This window comes from Camelus dromedarius, chromosome 12 (assembly GCF_036321535.1).
Source record: "Camelus dromedarius isolate mCamDro1 chromosome 12, mCamDro1.pat, whole genome shotgun sequence".
Classification (NCBI taxonomy): Eukaryota; Metazoa; Chordata; class Mammalia; order Artiodactyla; family Camelidae; genus Camelus; species Camelus dromedarius.
Genome location: NC_087447.1, coordinates 35,626,140 through 35,646,132, shown reverse-complemented (window position 1 = coordinate 35,646,132; position 19,993 = coordinate 35,626,140). Strand labels below are relative to the sequence as shown.

Below are 19,993 nucleotides of genomic sequence, written 5' to 3'. Positions count from 1 at the left end.
ACAAGTCAGGGGCACCTTCCTCCACAGCCCTCCTCAGGGCCCACGTGGACCTGGATGCTGCTGGGACTCTGCCTGTGACAAATGACCAGGTGCCAATGGCAGAATCCAGGAAGGCAGGCGCCCAGGGAGCCGAAACAGGGCAGGGGGGCCTGTCTTCCACCTCCCTGGCTCCGCCTGGGGAGAGGTCCTGGTAGCTCTGGGCCTGGCTACTGCTGGCCACTCACCAACCCTCACTCCTTGGTCTCTGGGGCCCAGAGAGGAAAGAATCTGGTCAGAATGGCTATTGATCTCTGAAAACCAAGTATTTTTTCCTACCCTAATTTTATAAGACACGACCTCTTTCTGGGCCTTAGTTTTCCCATCAGGACCCGTCCTGTGAGAGGAGCAAATGGGACAAAGGCTCTGAGGACCTCTGGGGGGACCTGGGAGGGAGTGAGAGGGCTCCTGGGACACCAGTGCCCTCTCTGGGCTGTTCTCACGAGCCTCCCCAAGCACTAATGAGCTGGCATTGGGAGACAGGCTCGCTGCCTCCTTGGGGAGTGAATTTAGAGACTCCTTAGAGGGTCCCTTCATTTGCTGCCTCCTAAGGGCCTCAGCTGCCAAGAGGAAGCCTCACCAGGAAAGTTGTCCCAGGAGAAGGGCTACTTAGTGGGGCACTGATGGATGAATGGGTCTTTCCACATGGAGATCACTCTGGGGGAAGGAACAGCAGATGCAAAAACACGGAGATGGGGGTCAGAAATGGCAGGGCCTGTGGCAAGAATGTTGGGTGCATGTAGGGAGAGGACCCTGGGAAGTCAGTGAGTCCAGGGCACGGGGAGCCTCACACGATGGGCTGAGGAATCAGGGCTTTTCTCTGTGGGCAGCATGGCCAGGTGGCTGGGCAGAGAGCTGGGATTCCAATGGTTGGTAGCTGTGTGGTGGCGGTACTGGTGGCCAAGATTGAAGCCTAAAACCTGCTGCCTTTGGTGGCAATGGCTCTGTTGAGAGAGAGTCCCATGTGAGCAGAGGGGACAGAGGATGGCTGTTGGGGTTTTAGAAGCAGGATGCCACGGCTGATGGGGCAGGGGGAAGGGGTGCCTCCTGCCTTCCACTATTGGCCAGGACTGGGTGCCCAGGGATGCAGCAGGCCCTGCCTCTTGGCGTCCCTTAGACACTCACAACGTGCGTGTTCCTCCCCGTTCCCAGAAAGGCCAGGGGTGGAGCATGCAAGACCTGCCCCCTGAGAGTCTGGGCTGTGAATTCCAAGCTCTAAGACAGGACCTCCTGAGGGACTCTGGGGATGTGTTCTTAGCTCCAAGAGCTTTGGCAACTCTGGTGATGGAAAGAGCTCTGGAGGTAGGTAAACCTGGGTCAGAGCTGGTGACCTCTTCCAGTTGCTTCCACTTTGCTTTCCGGGTCTACTTCTGTGGTAACCCAGGTCAGCATAGACCCTTAAAGAACTGTTTATGGAGTCAGAAGACCTGACTTAAGTCCTTACTCTGCTCCCACCTTGTCCAAACCCCACCCACTTCACAGGGCTGAGGGGGCTCACCTTTCCAGCCCACTACACTGTACTTGCTCGTGTGCATGTCCTTTACCTTTGGCTGGGCAGAGGGATCCCTGGGGGCTGAGATGAGGTCTTATTCCACTCTATGCTTGGCATAACCTGGTGTCTGGTGAGGAACGGAAGGAAGAAAGAATGAACGGATGGATGGATGGATGGATGGGTGGGTGGGCGGGTGGGTGGATGGATGGGCTGGTGGAAGGAAGGGAGAAAGGAGGAAGGATGGACGGGTGATGGATGGGGGCCAAAAGGAGGGATGGGCAAGTGGAAGGAAGGACAGACAGGGGTCACACTTGATAGTAGTCTAAGATAAAGGTTTTGAATACTGCACGATGCTCTAAAACCAGCAGGAGGTTTAGCATGCCAGAATGAGTGGCTTGGGTGGCTCTCTTCCTGTTTCTGGGCCCCAGACTTCCCATCTGTAGCTCATAGTGTCTTGGACCATATAATCTCTAAAGGCTGCTCTTACTCTGACATCCTGAAACAGTGACTTTGTCCCTTCTCCTTTTCTCTCCCCTTCCCCCAACCCAGAACGTGACATTGGAAGGCCCACATAGTTCTTGGTTTCTAAATCTGTGCCCAGTTGGGTGCCAGGTCCCACGGCCATGGTTAACCCGGACAGGGCTGTTCTAATGGATTTCCAGTGCTGCCCCGCCACCACCAGCAGGTGGGGAGGTGCAGCAACACAAACTAAAGAAATTGCTAGAAACAGCATGGCTGCCTCTTGTTGCAGATACGGGGGCAGGGTTTGGGGGGGCTTGGCACTCCTCGAAGTTTTCTGTGAAGGCAGCTCTGGAGAATGAACTTGCCACCCATTCCAGACTGTAGCCCAGAGCTGCCTCCAGGGAGAAGGACTTGCTCCAGCCATGGTCTGTCTTAACAGGCTGGGAGAACAGGGGCCCAGGGGGGAGGGGAGCAGCAGGAACATGACCAGCTGGGCCCCTGGAGGAGACCCCCTGGGACCCAACTGTAGGCTGTGAGGAGAGACCTTGCCTGAAATTCATTCTTTGCAGGAGGGTTTGAAACTCAGACAGCTGTTTGATTCTCTTTCCTTGGGTACGCATGTCTCCTGGGGGCTAGGGAAGCCAAGGGGATCATCAGAGAAGGCCACCAAACCAAACCAAAGGGTCTCCTGAACCTTCCTCCAAGGAAGCACGGGGCCAGAGCAGGCAGTTCTGGACAGGCTACATTATCCTGGCCATTCCTTCCTCACTGGGGAGGGAGGGTCTGAAAGGAGCAGGCACCCACATATATTTGGAAAGCCATAGCCCCCAGCAGTTTCTTCCTCCCTCCCACTCATACCCCTACCCTGGGGCAGCAGCAGCCAGAGAGAAGCAGGCCCTCTGAGGAGCCTCTGAGGACCTCTCCTCCTGATGCCTGAATCTGCAATACAGTATCTCTAACAAATGACTGTTTAGCCTCTATTTTGACATCTCCAAGATGGGGAACTCACTTCCGCGTTGGTGGGGTGAGTTCCTAGGAAATAGAGAAAAAGAAGTAAAAAAGTTGTCTAAGGCCGAGGGACAGATATACCTTTTGCAATTCCACAAAGTATAGAACATGAAAGAGGCCACTTGAATGAGGTACAGATCCATGAAGAAGAGGGTGAATAGACTGGCGTTGTAACTGGGGAAAGATGGGAGATGTGGCCTTTGAGGGGCCTAGTTCCACCATCATAGCCCCCTTTCCTTTCTTTGCCAACCTCAGCCTCAGCAGGCAAGATCAAGTTTATTAATCAGGGTGGGCTAAATGCTTTAATAAATCATCCCTAAATCACAGTGTCTTAACACAACTGAAGTTTATTTTCCACCCAAGTATTTAGTGGATGTCTCTCTTTTCAGGGACCTTAGGGCTTCAGCATTTGATTGGCAGTCAGGGGAAAAAAGAGGGCGTGGAAGGTTGAGCAGGATGGGTATGAGGGCCAGGCATGGCATTAGCGCACACCCTTTTGTGCACTGTCTTCTGGCCTGAGTGCAGTCACGTGACCCGACCAGCCCCGAGGGAGCCTGGGAAATATGGTGCATCCAGGAGGAAAAGAAAGGCATTTATGGAAACAAAGCAATTTCTGCCACAGCCTCTTAACCCCGCGAGCCTCCTTACGCTGTGCTCTGCAGAGGGAAAGGTGGCCTGTCAGGTTGGCCCTGTCGGAGGTGGCATCCTGCAGGCATCTTCCCCTGGCCTGGCTGCCAACTGGACCCCACCCGAAGGCACCCCAGGTCTCCTTGCTCTGGGCGGGAGGGCCTCCCCTCTGACACTGTGTGTTTCTCCTCCACAGTATGTGGCCTTTGCCTCCCTCTTCTTCATCCTGGTCTCCATCACCACCTTCTGCCTGGAGACCCATGAGCGCTTCAACCCCATCGTGAACAAGACAGAGATCGAGAATGTTCGGAATGGCACGCAAGTGCGCTACTACCGGGAAGCAGAGACGGAGGCCTTCCTCACCTACATCGAGGGCGTCTGTGTGGTCTGGTTCACCTTCGAGTTCCTCATGCGTGTGGTCTTCTGCCCCAACAAGGTGGAGTTCATCAAGAACTCGCTCAACATCATCGACTTCGTGGCCATCCTCCCCTTCTATCTGGAGGTGGGCCTGAGCGGCCTGTCCTCTAAGGCCGCCAAGGACGTCCTGGGCTTCCTGCGTGTCGTCCGCTTCGTGCGCATCCTGCGCATCTTCAAGCTGACCCGCCACTTTGTGGGCCTGCGGGTCCTGGGCCACACTCTCCGTGCCAGCACCAATGAGTTCCTACTGCTCATCATTTTCCTGGCTCTGGGTGTCCTGATCTTTGCCACCATGATCTACTATGCCGAGAGGATAGGGGCGCAGCCCAATGACCCCAGCGCCAGTGAGCACACCCACTTTAAGAACATCCCCATCGGCTTCTGGTGGGCCGTGGTCACCATGACGACCCTGGGCTACGGAGACATGTACCCGCAGACATGGTCCGGCATGCTGGTGGGAGCGCTGTGTGCGCTGGCGGGCGTGCTGACCATCGCCATGCCCGTACCCGTCATCGTGAACAATTTTGGGATGTATTACTCCTTAGCCATGGCTAAGCAGAAACTACCAAAGAAAAAAAAGAAGCATATTCCACGGCCACCGCAGCTGGGATCTCCCAATTATTGTAAATCTGTCGTAAACTCTCCACACCACAGTACTCAGAGTGACACATGCCCGCTGGCCCAGGAAGAAATTTTAGAAATTAACAGAGCAGGTAGGAAACCTCTTAGAGGCATGTCAATCTGACCTTTCACTTCCGCCCCCTGTAGCGATGATTCCTGATTCAGTCAGACTGCTTCCTTAGTTCCGTGGGTGATCCTGGATCCCGCACTCAGTCTCGAGGTGTGGAGTCTGGGGGGCCCAGGGAGATGCTGGGCAGCCACATTCACGAGGCGCAAGCCTGCGAGAAGAGCCTCACTGGTGGCCCTGGGTAAGGAGGTTGACACACTGGTCTCGTGGGTTCTGAAGAGATGACACGGCCCGCGAGGCTGCTGAGGACTCTCTTCGCAGGAGCCCGGGGGCGCTGCTGCTTGGTGGGCAGGAGTTGCCCTTGAGTCGCTGACTCAGGCCACTGACCCAGTGTCGGGGCAGGGCAGGGGTGGGTGTGATTCGGAAATGCCAGACAGCTTCTGATTTGGTCTTTACACGGTTCCCTTCAGGCCGTGCACGTGGCGCAGATGGTGCATGGGATCTGGCAGGAGGGTCCCTGCACAGGCAGTAGCAAGGATTCTCACCCCCAAAAGAGCCTGTCTCCATAGCTGAGTAGAATTCCTGCTCTGATGCCGGCTGCCTAGCTCCAGGTGCGTCCTAGGAGACGCCTCTTGCCCTCCGTAACAAGCTTACTTACCCCTTAGCATGCGGAACCAACTCATCTTCTACCACCACTCTAGAGTTTAGCGTTTATCTTTAGGAACCTGTTGGAGTGACTCTAGCTTTCACGTTGTCTGTTTGGGTTGATGGTCAAGTGGGAGCTTCCGGTGGCCTTCTGATGGAAGTGGCTGGTGAGCGAAGGACTAGAGGGGGCCACCACCCGGGCAGCTTAGATGAAAGCACTACAGACCAGCAACAACCTCCCACCGAGAGCTCCCCCTGTTTCCGGCAGTAGGGACTGCAGCAGCAATACACCACATCCCAGCCAGTGCACGACCACGTTCCCGTGAATTCAGGGGGTCAGGGAGGGGGGAGGGCGGCCATGAAACAATACTAGTCACCGTGGGATATATTCTCATATTCCATGGCTAGTGGTTAGTTATGGGACTATCTCAGTTTTATGAGAACCTGCACATAGCACATAAAGTTGATCACGGGGCTCTGGTCCGAAGATATAAAGCCCATAGTCTACCTCTACCCATGGAATACCATCGACTTATTCTGTGGACACAGGGATTGCCAGGGAATGAACGACCCAGAGAAGAATGACAACACTGAGCTAAGAAGGAGTGCTGGGTGAGGGAGGCTGAGTGAGTGACAGGTAGTGTCTAGTCGACGAGGGACACCCCTGTGCCCGGGTCAGGCCAGAGGGCCGCAGGCCAGCTCGGCCCTCAATGAGCAAGTGCCCCTGGGTTTGGGTGGCCTCCTCCAGTGGATGACTGATTCTTTCTTCCCCGCTGACGTGCTCTCTGGCCCACCACCCCCATCCTGTTCCTGATCTCGCTTCATCCCACAGCTCTGCTGCCGACTTCTCTGTCCAGGGGGGCTTTCCAGCCCCTTCGCCTGGCCCCATACCCCTCCCCACTCCCCGGGATTCCTGTAGGCACCTGAGAGGAACGTGGTGAGTGTTCTGGGCTGGGCCAAGGGCTGGGCAGGGGTCTCAGAGGCTGGAATAGGGGGTCCTGAGATGGGGATGGACTCCCTGGCCAAGGCATGGCTTCAGCTTAGCAAGCCAGGCATGGGCCATGGAAAGCTCCTGCCCCAGCTCTCTACTTTGCATTAGTGAGCCCTTCTGTTTGACTTCAGGAGTCACCATCATGGCAAGGAAAATCCCCAGGGCTCTGGGGGAGGGTCTGGGTGGGCCCAGCTCCCAGCTTCACTCCAGGCTTAGCAGGAGGAGCTCAGCCTGAGTGGCATCATCATGGCATTCCTTGGCCCTCTGTCACACTCTTCCCAACACTGAATCTTTTAGGATTGGTGCCCCAAACATGGGTGCCCCAGGCCAGCCTGTCAAGGACCCCTCATTCACTCCAGTCAGGCACAAATTCTCAGTACTCCTAGACAATGCCAGTATTCTCCATGTGCACACACACACATACAGGCACACACACACGCACACATGTGCTCACACACTTACACACCCACAGAGTACAGATGTGTGTGTCTGACACGGACACCAGCTAGTCCCAAGGACACAAGCCCTCCTCCCGTGCTGCAGCAGGTCTGTAAAGCCTGTGCACTCCTGCTGGGTCCCAGGGTCCCCACAGCCGTGGTAGCCCTGCTCCTGGGAGCCTCCTTGCCCTGGCCCCAGGACTCAGAGACCTAGAGTGCTCTGGCTTGAGTGGTCTCTATGGCTGAGGAGGTATTTGGGGCCCTTCCAAGCTTGTCCTCTGGAAACCAGATGCCCAGATCCTCCCACCTTTCTCTGTCCCCATCCCCACACTCTGCCCCCACCTCTTCCCCAAGTTCCCACGTCCCCTGGGGGTGCTGTCTTGATGTCCAAGACCCCCCCTGAGCCTCATCCCTCACCAAAACACTCCTCCCTCCAAAAGCTGGTGTATGACACCTGGATTCTCTATCACCAAGAGGGTATGTGGTCCTTAGGGGTGTCTCCCCACCTCTGCATCCCCGAGTCCCTTCCCATTTGCCTCCTTTTCTGCTTGCAGCTATGTGCCTAGACGGATGTGGGGTTGGCGTGACTTTGTGAGTGAGTGTGGGGGAGGCCAGAGGTGAAGAAGGCAAATGGGGGCGGAGACTGGATCATGCAGGAACTGATTGGTAAGAGGCAGCCCCTAAAGCCTTTCCAACCTCACTCCACCCCTAAGAGCAGTCAGGTGGCCTCAGTGAAACCTGGGGTTCTCCAATTCCACTTTTAGAATGTAGGTTGGGGTCAAGTTCAGCATGCTGGGCTCTAAGGGCACTTCCCCCCATCCAGGGCTAGACCCCTGGGACTCAGTCAAGGCCACCCAGTCATGCCAGGGGCACCCTCCCCTTACCTCCACCTCTTGGTCTCTCCTGAAGCCTCAGGTCTGTGTGTCTGTGAGGGTTGATCTGGTCTCCTTGGTACCGTGGCTGGCATGGCCTCAGTGTCTGGGGGACTCTTCCTGGCAAGGGTCGTAGGGCCTCATGGTGGGGATGCCAGGAGCGTGCCCTCCATGGTCAGGGACTGCCTGGGGATAAGAGCCCAGGAGAAGCTGCTCCTCTCCCAGAAAGGGGGTCCCTCCCCCACTTGCAGTCGGGGACACAGACCTCCTGCTCTGGGCAGTTCCGAGTGCTCCCTCTGTCCTGCCATTCACGTGTGTCTTGTCCATCTCTGCTCCTGTAATGTGGGTTGGTTCTCTGTGGTTCTGCATCTGGGGCTGCGGGGTCCCACCATAGGTGAGCAAGGTACTGGCACGGGGGATGGTGGTGGCCAGACCCACTTCCTGCCCATGAGCACATAGGGCAGCAGTGAGGCCCCAGAAAAGCCCCTGCCTGGGCCCCCCCTGGGAGCTACCACTGCAGCCTCTGGGTCATCTTTGCCGGGGGGAGGGTTCTCCCCTGAGCAGCTGGTCCGAAGCACTGTGGCCCTGGCCCTCCACCCTCCCCTGCTGGGCTGGGCTGCAGTGGGTGTCGGGAGTGGTGTAACCCCCGGGGCAGGGAAGGTGGCGGGATTGGGACAGCCATGACCAGGCAGGGTGTGGGCAAGGCCCCTTCACATAGGCTGACCGAGTTTTCGCTTGGATGTGGGGGCCAAGGTGGGCGGCGGGGGCCCTGAACGTGGTCGACGTGGCCCCCAGGTGTGCTAAGGGGGAAGGAGCAGAGAAATGAAGGAGCTTGAGGGCCAGGCCTGGGTGTTCTTTTCTGTGTTGTTCACATGCTCTCTCTTTCTCTCTCTCTACTAATCATGTTTCTCTCTCTCTCTCCTCGTTTTGTTGCATGACTTGTGCTGGTTCTCGTGACTGTACTCTGCTCGTGTCTTTCCCAGACTGTCCCCAGTTAGCAGGGGACTTTTTCCCTGAGCCCCTAGCTGGGCAGACCCCTCAGGGCTAAACCCAAGGAAATGCCCAGCCACCCCTGCCTGCCCTGCCCTAGCCCTGCGTGCGCCCCCGGCGCCCGCTGCTGGTGTGAACAGTAAGTACCTTGGCGGTGCCTGGACACCAAGGCACAAATGTCAGCCTGCTGGCTGACGGCCGGACACCGGGTTCTCCTTGCTCCAAAGTTTAAAAAAAAATGACCCTCTCGCGGACGCTCATCTCTCTCAGCCCATTTCAAAGCCTGGAAACCATCTCCGTGAGACGCTGCCCATGCTGCCATTTCATCATCACAGGCCAGCGGGTCTAGTGGGGCTGAGGGGCCCTGGGCTGGGGAGGCAGGGCTCCCAGCCTTCAGGGGAGCAGGTGGGAATTGAGGGACCGGGTGGCCATCTCATCTAAAGGACAGGGTAGAGGCAGGAGTAGGCGGGGGGTCTTGGGAGTATCTGGCCTTTTTCACAGATTCCCCAGGTTTGGAGAGCTGGCCCTCCGTTGGTTTGTCTCTCTTCCAGCCACTCCTCTGGAGTCAGGGAGGGAGAATGCTCTCAGCTTCTGAAAACACCCCAAACTGCAGATAAGCCAACAGCCCAGGGAGGCTGGCTCCTTCACAGAGGAGGACCTAAACCCTCAGGCACAGCCCCTTCTCAGAGGTCATGGCTGGGAGAAGAAGCAGGCTTCAGGGAGGGAAGGGTGTCCAGCTCACATGCACCCAGGGATCCCTGATGGCTGCCCCCCAGCCTGACCCCTGCAGGGAAGACCAGCTTCAACTTTGGGTCCTCTAAAGGCTGTGGGGGCTGGATGCTCCTGGGGCCCGGTGCTGGGGGCACAGCCAGACGAGGGGGTCTCAGGCTCACACTCCCTCTGACCCATCCTTGGGCAAGACCTGCAGGCTGTGGATACCTCCACTGACAGACGATGGCCAGCAGAGAGACAGCAAGTCCTGGCTCCCCTCCCAGACGGAGACACTGCCTGGTAGGACTCACTGTTTTCCCCTTGAGGAAAATGTGTACAGGGTACCATGGGCCCCAACTTCCACCCCTTCATCCACTACCTCCTCTCTTAACCTATCCTCCCCTCTCCCCAGAGGCCCTTGGGAGGGAAGGCGGGGCCAGCCAGACTGTGAGGCAGGACTGGGCTTGTCTGTGCGCACACATGTGTGCCCTCAGACATGCCCCGAGCGCTAGGCAGCCCCCAGACCCCAGAGAGGCCCCAGCTTCAGTCACATGGTGTCAGAGTTACCTTGGTAACTGGCCTTTTTGGTTCAGAGTATATTGTGGAGTGAAGCCCCTGGGATTTGTCAAGAAACGCATTGTACATGAAATGCTTTGCCATCTTGTACAACACACATTTTTAAGTTCCAAAATTATGATGGGTTTTTCTTTTTTTTTGGATTTGCTTTACGAATAAACCTGATTGGTCCATTTCTCTTTCGACTGACTGCCTCTTTGTAGTGACATGTTGTGTACACGGGCCGTGATCCCGCTCGCGGGCACGCCGAGTGTGTGCGCACGGAGAAGGATCACTTCTGCGTGTAGTTACATGATGTGAACAGGGTCACAGAAGAGGGTCAGATCGGGTGGAGATTTGACTGTCTCCAGCTTTTTGCCCCTCTTCAGTCTTTTAGAGAGCTTCCCCTCGTGTGGTCATGCCCATGTTGGCATTGTCTTCCCTTGAGGCTCTCACCCTAGAGGAAGTCTTTGAGGAAGCCACGGTGCCTTCCCTGGGGGCTGAGCCAGTGCCGTGCTGGCCAGAAAGTTCTGCTTTGAGGGCAGAGAGCGTGCGGCAGGGTCAGTCCCCAAGAGCGATGGGCAGGGGCAGAGGCCACCAGAGCTACCTCTGCCAGCTCCAGAGGCGTCCACGGGGCTGTTCCTGGACTTGGGAGAGGGAGAGCTCCCTGCTCTGGTCAAGCTTCATCCTCACCAAATGTACCCCCAAACTTCTTCCCAGGTTCCTTCTCAGGCTCCCACAGAGGCCAAGACTCGTCTTTCCCACCCGAGTCCATCAGCTGCTGTTGTCTTTACACGTGCATTTGCTCTGCTTTGCGGGGGATGCAGCCGAGAGGAGACAGAGGACTGGGAGCCCCCTCCCAAATCATGGCCTGCTGTCACTGCCTCATGCCTACATCCTTGCTGGCGCCTGTGCGAGCTGACCAGGCCTGCTTGGGGGCAGAGCAGGGTGGAAGCCAATGTCTTGGTCCGTGTGGGGATCAGAGCGGACTGAGTGATGGAGCTTAAGTCTGTGTGAGGATGGAGCTGACTGAGCGGTCACATTGGGTCTGTATGGGGGACAGAGGAGGCTGTGTGACCAGGCCTAGTCTGTATGGGGGATGGAGCATATAGAGTGACCAGATTGGGTCCATATGGCGGGGAGGTATTGAGGGGATCAGATAGGGTGTGTGCGTGGGACAGTGTGAAGCAAATGATCAGATAGGATCCAAAGAGGGCCTGGAGTAGAGTTGATGGATTGAGTCTGGATGGGGCCAGGGATGCCTGAGTGGCCAGCCAGATGCGGATGAAAGGCAGCCAGGCTCTGGTCAGCAGCGGAGGGGTCAGAAAAGGCTGACTCTCTGGACAGGAGTGTTTCTGCGTGTCTGTCTGTCTTCTCCCTGAGCTCTGTGTCTAGCCCTCTACCCATGACCACATCCACACCATCCTGTCTCATCGGCCCCGCCTTGAGCCCTGGGCCCGGCACCCAGCACTGCGCTTGCTGGGCCCATCACCAAATCATCTTTTTGCAAACTTTGAGCAAACCCAGGAACCCTCCTCCTCAGCACTGTGGGCAGCCCAAAGGCTGCCCAGTTGAGCCGGGGACCCCCAGCCTCCCACCTCCCTCCACGGCCCACTCACATTTCTGTCCTCAGTTATGGGCTGCCCTTTGCCGATGCCCCACTTCTGGCCTGTCCCCCAACAACTAAACAGTTTTCAGTGTCTCAATAGCTTCTGCTTATATGTTTGAAGATTCCAAACTGAATGGGGAGGTGGCGAAGGCCGCGCTGGCGAACGAAGACTGCCCCCACATAGACCAGGCCCTCACTCCCGATGAGGGCCTGCCCTTTACGCGCTCGGGCACCCGCGAGAGATACGGACCCTGCTTCCTCTTATCAACCGGGGAGTACGCGTGCCCACCTGGTGGAGGAGTGAGAAAGGGTATGTAGAGGAGGCCGGGGCGCTCTGCATCAGCCGGGCCGCCTCGCGCTCCTGCAGATGGGTGGGCGGGGCGGCGGGCAAGGGGCGCTGAGGGGCAGGCAGGCACACTGAGTGGGGCAAGGAGCAAAAGGAGCCCCAGGGTCGGCCCCCAGTGGGATGGCAAGGCTGGCAGAGAGAACCTGAGGTCCAGGCAGCTGTGGGTTGGAATTGAGCTGAGGGGTGGGGCTTGGGGACAGGCTGGCTGACTACAGCCCCCAAGGCAGAGGGGTGCCTGTGGAAGTGGGAGGAGTCTCGACTCCTCCAGGCTGCTCTGGCAGATGGCAGACCAGACCCAGAAGGCAGTGATCTCCCCTGTCCCTTGGTTGAGGAGGGCAACAGAGAGGGCCTGGTTTGGCCAGGACCCTGTGGACTTAGCCACCCAAGATCCATGTTCTGGAAGATGCATCCTTTAAAGAGAATCCCCAGACCAGTGGGAGGGGAGGCATGAAGCGAGGTGGCTTCAGGGCTTGGAGGTGAAGCCAATGTCCTTGCAGAGGTAAGGTACATGCTAGTCAGGACACTGCTAGTGGCAGATAGAGAACTTGCCGAGAGAAGGTGGTTACACAGGACTCTGTGCAACCCCTTCCACCCCCAGCGCCCCCTTGTGGTTGGTGAGGGCTGAGTCCCGTGGTGGCCTCTCTGCTCAAGGTCTCCTTGGATCAGACCTCTAGCTGAGGCTGAGCCCCCTGGAGAAAAGGCTTCTAGTAGAGCTTGAGCATGAGCTGGGGAGAAGCTTGGGGCAGGGGCCCAGTGCACCCTAGCTCCAGGCCCCAAGCATCGGCCATCCTCGGCACAGCGGGCTGGCTGGGCGGCTCATGCATGTGGGGGAACGCCTCACAGGCTCACTCGGGGTGCATGCTGACCGGGGTGAGCAGGTCAGGCCAGATAGTTGGTTTTTTAGAACAACATTTGGTGTAGCCTGTGTCCATTCACAACTGCTCCAGTATTTGAAATGGTTGAACAATTGTAAGGAAAAAACACAGAATTCAAAATAAAAGGCAAACCCAGGAGAGGAGAGGCAGCCCACACTGAGACAGGGGAGGTCCTTCTGGTCACTGGTGCTTAGTGTGCTCACCTGACCCAGGCTGGTCCCTGCTTCCTTGTCCTGCCTGGAGGTCCCCTGGACCCCAGTGCGGCACACCACGCCCCGCATGGTGCTGCATGGCAGAGGGCTGCCGGCCTCATCCTGAGCACCTTCCATGGATAGGCCTGATGCTTCCCTTCACAACTGGCTTTTTCTTGAGTAGAGGTTTTAGAAAGCCAGGAGCAGGGGCAGCCCAGGGGAGTGAGGGGGAAAGGCGGTGGACCCATTCCCAATGGCTGTGCTCTTCCTGGTAAGGTCTCATGGGCTGCTATCTCCTTCATCTTGAATGTTGAATCAATCCGTGTGGCCTAAAAGAGCAGACAGGAGTCTCTTTACTATGCTTCCAGAAGCCCAAGGTGTGTGGGACAGAAGCCCCATCTCCTTGTAGTGCCCAGAGAGTCCAGTGGCAACCACTGTCCACAGGTGGTACCCACTCCCCAGTCCCACAGAGACGCCAAGGTTGAAGTGCCCCCACCCGCATCCACCTGGCCCCGCTCTCATGGAGTCATGGCAGCCACCAAGGACTTGCTTTCTTAGGGTAATTCCAGGCCATAAGCCATGTGCAGGGTAGAAGAGTTAGGGGCTCAACCCGTTCCCCCAGGAGGGAGAGAGAGAAAGAGGCGTGCTAGGCTGGCTCACTGCATGGGAGAACCAGGCCAGCTGGAGAAGAATCTGCCTGCCTCTGCATGCGGCTGTTCTGTCTTTCCTCCTCCTTCCTTAAAAACTAAGTACCAAGCGGGATGGGAGAGCCAAGAAGAGAAGCTCAAGTGTTAATTGTATTCTTTACATACAGATCTTTGCAAAGAAAGCCCTGTCATTGCTAAGTATATGCCGACAGAGGCTGTGAGAGTGACTTGACCAGGCGGCTTGGCCCAGGACACTGGTGGCTATTAAGCATCTGGGTGGACCTGCAGCCCCTCCTCACCCTCGGACAGAGTAAATTCACGCCATGCAGGTTTGCCGGACGAGTCCGAGTGGCCCAGGCCTTGTACTAGGACGGACGTAGCTTTTCTACGGCCAAATGGTAACTGACCGTAGAAGATTTCTTTTCCTTCTTTTCATTTTTTTAAACATTTTATTTTATTCGGGGAAGGGGGGTGGAGGGGTCCCTTAGCATGACTTGCATGAAGTTAACCAGAAAACCCAGCAATCCAAACCCACCAACCCCTGCAACTGTATGATTACTCTAAACCACGACAACAACGAAGAGAAACAAGCAAGAATCCTCTATTTTCTTTCAAAGCTCTTTCCTTTTATACACAATGTTGGAGCCAAACTGTAACTGCGTTCCTTCCTTCCGTAGAAACCTGTACGTTTTGAGGGGAATGGAGCGGGGGGAGAGCTGGGGAGGGGGAACGGATTACTTCCCTTTTTGTACACGAGATCCAGAGTAAAGGTTCCCAAAAGGGCAGTCGGTCAGTCATCGGTCATATTGACCTCACTCACCTTCATAGCTCGTCTCTCACGCGGAAACAGAACTTTGCTCCAAATAGAATTGTGGAAACTCGCACTGCCGCCTTCTTCCCTGTTTGGCATGCCTGTGACCCAGCGGACGTCTCCCCAAGACCCCTGACAGCGGCTAGTCTAGGTTGATTCGATCATCTTAGTGGTGTGTAGCTCCAGTGTGACCAACTTTCATAATAAATTGTTCATAGTAGATAATCAACACTGTATGGATTTTCCAAGAGTTACTTCCGAGCACCAAAAAATCAGGACCGCAGGAGGGCCGGTCCTCCTCCACCTTTATTAAGGCACAACCCGGCATTGTATGCAATTTAGTACTTCAGAGTAAAAAACTGCATGCCCAATGTTATGCAAAGCGATTCTAGCATGAAATAAATTTTTGTATCATGGTTTCTGTATAGTCTAAAGCAGATTTGTTTTCCTGAAGCAATCGGAGGTTTGCAGAGACACACTTCTGCATCTCGAATAAATATAGTATTTTCCCAACAGAAACAGAGGACAGTAGCTTGGCTTTGGTCTGATTCTAAAATTAGTGGTGGGGTGGGGGGTGGGGAAGGATGATATTTTTGAAAAACACATGCTTGAGTTGGAAAAAAAAATGCAACATCTCAAGCTCTCACTGCAGCTCGCAACATTTCCTGGAAAGAGAGCAATGCTGCTTTAGTTCAACACTCTTCCCTCCCTAGGCTCTGGCTCTTGATAATAAAAAGCTGACTTTGGAGATGAAGCATGGATTTGGGTTTTTATTGCCTCCGGCAGTGTCACAATTTGGCTCTGGGCCCCAGGTCAGGCTCTCTGTGCCTGGGCTGGGATCAGTCTTAGCCCTGGCTCCTCTGGTCTCAGGGACTTACCCAAGATGCTGGCTATCCTCTCACTGGGGGAAAGCCAGGACCCTTGCTCTGAAGATTCTGTTGGGTGTAGGGAGGGAGGTAGCTCTCAGAAGGAATTGGGCAAAAAAGGCCCAGACCTGAGACGGCCCATCTTCTAAGGGGGTTCACCAACACGGGAACTTCTCCGTGAATCATCCGTATTCATGAATCCTTGAATCTGGCTATGTTGGAACTCACAGCTCCCCCATGCAGACCATGGTCACCTCCCTCCTAGGGCCATTCTTGAATCTGATGGAGCCAGAGGCAAGGATCTGACAGGTCTGGGGGTCCTACCCAGCTGTGCCCCTGCTGGGCCCAGTCTGGGGGACCACCTCATCACATACCCCTCACTCAGCCTGGAGGCATCTTGGAAGGGCTGGAGCCGTCTCCTAGGGATCTTGATTTGCTTGAGTTGGTTACTTTTGCTCAGGGGTAGAGTGGGGGATTGGGGTTCCAATTCTTTTCCTACCAATTAGAGAATCCAGGAATGTTCAGGTGGGAAAGTCCCTAACATTCATGGTCGTCAACCTCTGAGCATTTCACAGATGAGGAACTGAGGCCCAGAGGGGAGTAACCCAACCAGAGTCATAAACAAGTGGTGTCTGTTTCCCCTGGATTTCTGTTCCCTTGATGCTTCCCAACATGGCCAAGTCCAAGATCAGATGGGTGGGTGGGAGGCTGAAGGTGGGTGCAGAATTCTCATCTAATGTTTCTCATCCCCTCTAAGCTTTAATTTCAAGCTCCCAGTGCTCTGTGTGATCCAGGAACCAATGCAGGCTGGGGGGGGGGGGAGGGATGATCAGTGGAGCAGTAAGTATAGCAAGACCTCTGCCCAGGGGTTATGCAGCCAAAGAGTTGCCAGAGCCACACCGTGCACGTAACAGCCACTCATAAGTATCGGCATGTAGAAGCCAAGCAGCCTACGGTGCTGCAGGGAGGGTAGAGGTCCCTCCGTCTGGGGCCCACCCTGGAAGAAATGCTTCTGGTGGACTCAAGGGGGACTCAATACAAGGCCGTTTGGAATAGGGGTTTTCAGGGACACAGTAGCTAACGGAGAACGGGGATTAACGTACACTGAGCATCTGCCATGTGCAGGGCATCTGAGAAAATTTGTCTGATAATGGCCCACAATAAGTCAACATGCCCATTTTAGAGTCAAGAGAATGGGCGCAGAGAGATAAAGTAACTAGCTCAAAGCCACACAGCCAATGGAGGATGAAAACGAGATTTTATCCCAGGTGGTCTGATTCCAGAGCTCAGGTTAAGCTCAAGCTAATTGAGGCCTTCCTGGGGCTGGAGGTGGAATTGACTGGAATTCTAGAGTTTCTGGTCCTGAATCCCAGGGCCCTCAGGCCACGGGAATGACAGAAGAGTCATTTACATGCTGCTCTGAGCCTTCCACACATACATCTGACCACCTCACTTTTCTGCTTAAACACCTGTTGCCCTCAGAATGAAGTCGAAGCTCCTTATAGTAGCTAGCAAGGCCCGCCAGCCTCTCCTCTCCAAACTCTCACCGCTCTGTGCTCCAGTTGCTCGGAAATTCCAACCCTACCACAGTTTCACTTGTGCCCCTTATGACCTGGAACCCCCATCGTATTTCCCGACTTGCTCCCTAACTCTCAATGTCAATTTATCACTAAGTCCTTTCACTCAGAAGTGGTGGATGCTAGTGTAGGGCTTTACTTTGAGCCCTAGGCTTGGATCCACCATTCTCATGCACAGCCTCATCTAATTTTGGCCCGATGGCCCACTGGGACCCAAAGCTGGTGGGGCGTCAAGGCAAGATGTATGTGGTAGATTAGGACGTAAACATCCCACCAACACCTGGTACGTTGCCGCCCTTCAAAGCTCTAGGGGCTGGGGCCCAAGACCTGGGAGCACATGACGGGGTCTCACTCCCCTCCTCTTTTTCCTTTCCTCCTTCTTATCCAGGAGGAATATGAAGGCCAGTCAAGTTAGTCTATTAGAAAAAAAGTTAGTCTATTAGAAAAAATGTCATTCTTAAAATGAGTGGGCATTTTCTCAAGCTGGCTCCTGTGTATGGCTCATGAGCAAACCAGGTGGATGGTGTTGACTTTTTCTTAGTGGAGGTACTGGGGATTGAACCCAGGACCTTGTCCATGCTAAGTATGCACTCTACCACTGAGCTATATCCACCCTCCTGGATGGTACTGACATTAATTGACTGTCAGATGGTTATGATATCCACAGCTTCGTTATCAAATATTTGTAAGAGCTAAAAGCAGAGGCTGGGTTGGGGTGAGGGGATCAGAGAGCCCACTCAGCCTCCCCACCCCATGGTGGGACCAGCTCATTCATGGACACTTGCTGGGCACTTCCTCTGTCCCAGGATTTGTCTTTGGTGAGAAGTTTCCAGAATCGACCGAGACCTGGTTCCTTGCTCTTAAAGAGCTCAGGCTCTAGTAGGAAAGAGGGGCTTGCACATCTACATTCTGAGAGACCAATAGGGTTCACAGGGTCCGGAAAGATATCTAGGAGATGTTGTCAATAGCCCCTAACTCCCCTGGTGCGTTCAGGCACTCATCAGATCGGCCAGGGGACTGACTCAGGGAAGCCTGTCTGCAGCTGTCAGGAAGGGAGAACCGAGGGAACTGGAGGGGACAAGAAGGTCTGTGGTGTCATCTAGTGCCAAGAGCCACCTGTGCTTCCATGAGTGAATTATCTGGGCTCTGTGTGCTTCTAAGAAGGGTCTGACTCAGGTTCTGAGCAAGGGTCTGAGGCTTAGGGCTGATGCACCACCTGACTCTGTTTCAGGCTGGGAAGGAGCCCCAAGACACCTTCTTGCACCCAGTAGGAGGCCTTGGGAGGGGCATTAGGGCTTAGCAGCAGAGGACTTGGGATTTGGGTTTCTTCCAGCAGGTGCTGAAAGAGGTAGGGGAACTCCACACCGCCATGCTGTGAGAGAGAGTGTGCTGGTTCCTCAGGGGTAAAAAACCTGTCTAGGAGGTACAGGCCCGAGTACTAATCCGTATGGGGCTGCTTTCCCACCCATGAGTCTGATGCAGACCACTCAGCCTGTAGGACAGTGGGTGGCAGCCATTAATGGCAGACTGGCTCCAGTCTGGGTCATCTCTGGGCCATCCAATCGCTGCATCTCTGAAGGCTTTTTCACCTTGGCAAGACCAGCTCAGAGTGCACAGAGACGTCCTTCCTTCCATTCCAGAAGTGCTTAGAGGCTGTACTGGCCTCTACTGGTTCCGGGAGATGGGCGACCAGAACTTTGCTAGCCAGGACACTGACGTTTCTAGAGAACAACATTGGGAGCAGGGCTCCATGTACTGGTGTTCAGGGTCAGCCGAGGGCCGTGGGTGGTCTCTGGGTGCAGGTCTGGGGAACTCAGGATTGTCCTCATCCCCACTCTCCTGAGCTGAACCCCCTCCTGGTCCCAGGGCTACCCCTTGTCTGCCCCCACCCCAATCTGGTCTGGCTTGAGGCCCTTGATGGGTCACTTCTTAAACAGCGCCTTGGGCCAGGAGTGAGGTGTGTGACCTAGAGATGCTCCTTTCCCTTCTTAGGCCTCTGTTTTCTGACATGAACAATGGAAATGTTGCATCAAATCAATGGTTTTAAAACTTTCTCAAGGACCCCTTGTCAAGTGAACTCTTATGTGAAGCCCAATAAATAATATAGACTAAAATGAAACTGCTGTGAATAAGGCAGAGGGTGAGGACCCAGAGATCTCTCCACTTGGCCTTCCTTTACCCACAGCCCACAAGGTGGCCACTGAGTTTCAGGACACTTCTAGGGCTCTGACGAGTGCAGTCTGAAGATCACCACAGGTCCTCCAGCTGTGATGTCCTGGGGTTTTGTAATGTCCTAAAGCCACTGGAGCCTAGTTCTCAGACCCAAACTCTCTCCTGAGTCAGAGGAGAAGCGGTGTGGGACGGGCCACAGACTTGGCTGGCTAGTTGGTGACACTGCCACACAGTCCCCCAGGGAAAGCCACTTTTTGATGCCCTCTGGCCAAAAGCCTGCTGCCAGTCACAGTGGAGAGAAAGGTGCTATGTCCCCCAGAGCCTTAGCTGTGACCGGGGAAGACCTGAGGCTCGGGGTCTGGTCTGGTCCCCATTTTCACCTGGGGCCTCTCCTCCTGTAGAGGCCAGGGCCTGGGGGCGGTGTTAGGGTTAGGGTCTTGATGCCGCTTTCCCTGTAGAGCCCCCTTCCCACGCTGTGCCTGTCCCTCACCTGGAACTACACAGCCTGGCAATTATAGTCACACAGACTAGCTCCAGAGCCCTGCCTGGCTCAGAGGCTCGGATGAAGATGTCACTTTTCTCTGAGTTTCATTGGTTCTAGATTCCCTTGTCTGTCCCAGGGCTCTCCTGTGCCTGGTCTTTCCAGAAGTCTTGTCTTCTGCCCTGAACATGGCCCAGGAACCCTCTGTCTTGCTGAATTGAAGGCTGCTGGACCGAACAACCATTGTGGGTAGAGCTGGGCTTCCTGTCCCTACCAGATAGAGACAGGCTGCTGCCTTCCTGCCACCTCCCCTGTCCTTTGGCGAGGACTTCACCCTCATTCTCCTGTGCTGGGCAGAAAGGATGTGTGCCTCCTTGAGCCCAGATGCTCCGCATTGAACCAGTCTGGTCAGCTCAGCCATGGGGCCTCCTGAGCCCTTCTCAGGCCAGCCCTGCAACCTGACAAAGCACTTCTCTGGGAACACTTC

At 55.3% G+C, this 19,993-nt stretch overlaps 1 protein-coding gene across 2 annotated transcripts in view; it reads left to right on the top strand.

Annotated features, from left to right (window-relative positions):
• The window catches only part of KCNC1 (potassium voltage-gated channel subfamily C member 1), a 43,898-nt gene extending 28,737 nt beyond the window's left edge, over nucleotides 1-15,161 (top strand). Inside the window, exons 2-4 of one of the 2 annotated variants that reach the window (XM_010977203.3) lie at nucleotides 3,822-4,755; nucleotides 11,662-11,850; nucleotides 13,767-15,161. In XM_010977203.3, the coding sequence (XP_010975505.1) occupies nucleotides 3,822-4,755; nucleotides 11,662-11,850; nucleotides 13,767-13,831 (1,188 nt within the window). In that variant the 3' untranslated portion in view covers nucleotides 13,832-15,161. Of the gene's footprint in view, nucleotides 1-3,821; nucleotides 6,313-7,357; nucleotides 11,851-13,766 lie in introns of those variants that run through there. The other variant, XR_004139250.2, reaches the window with a different exon arrangement.
• Nucleotides 15,162-19,993: the final 4,832 nt, after the last annotated feature.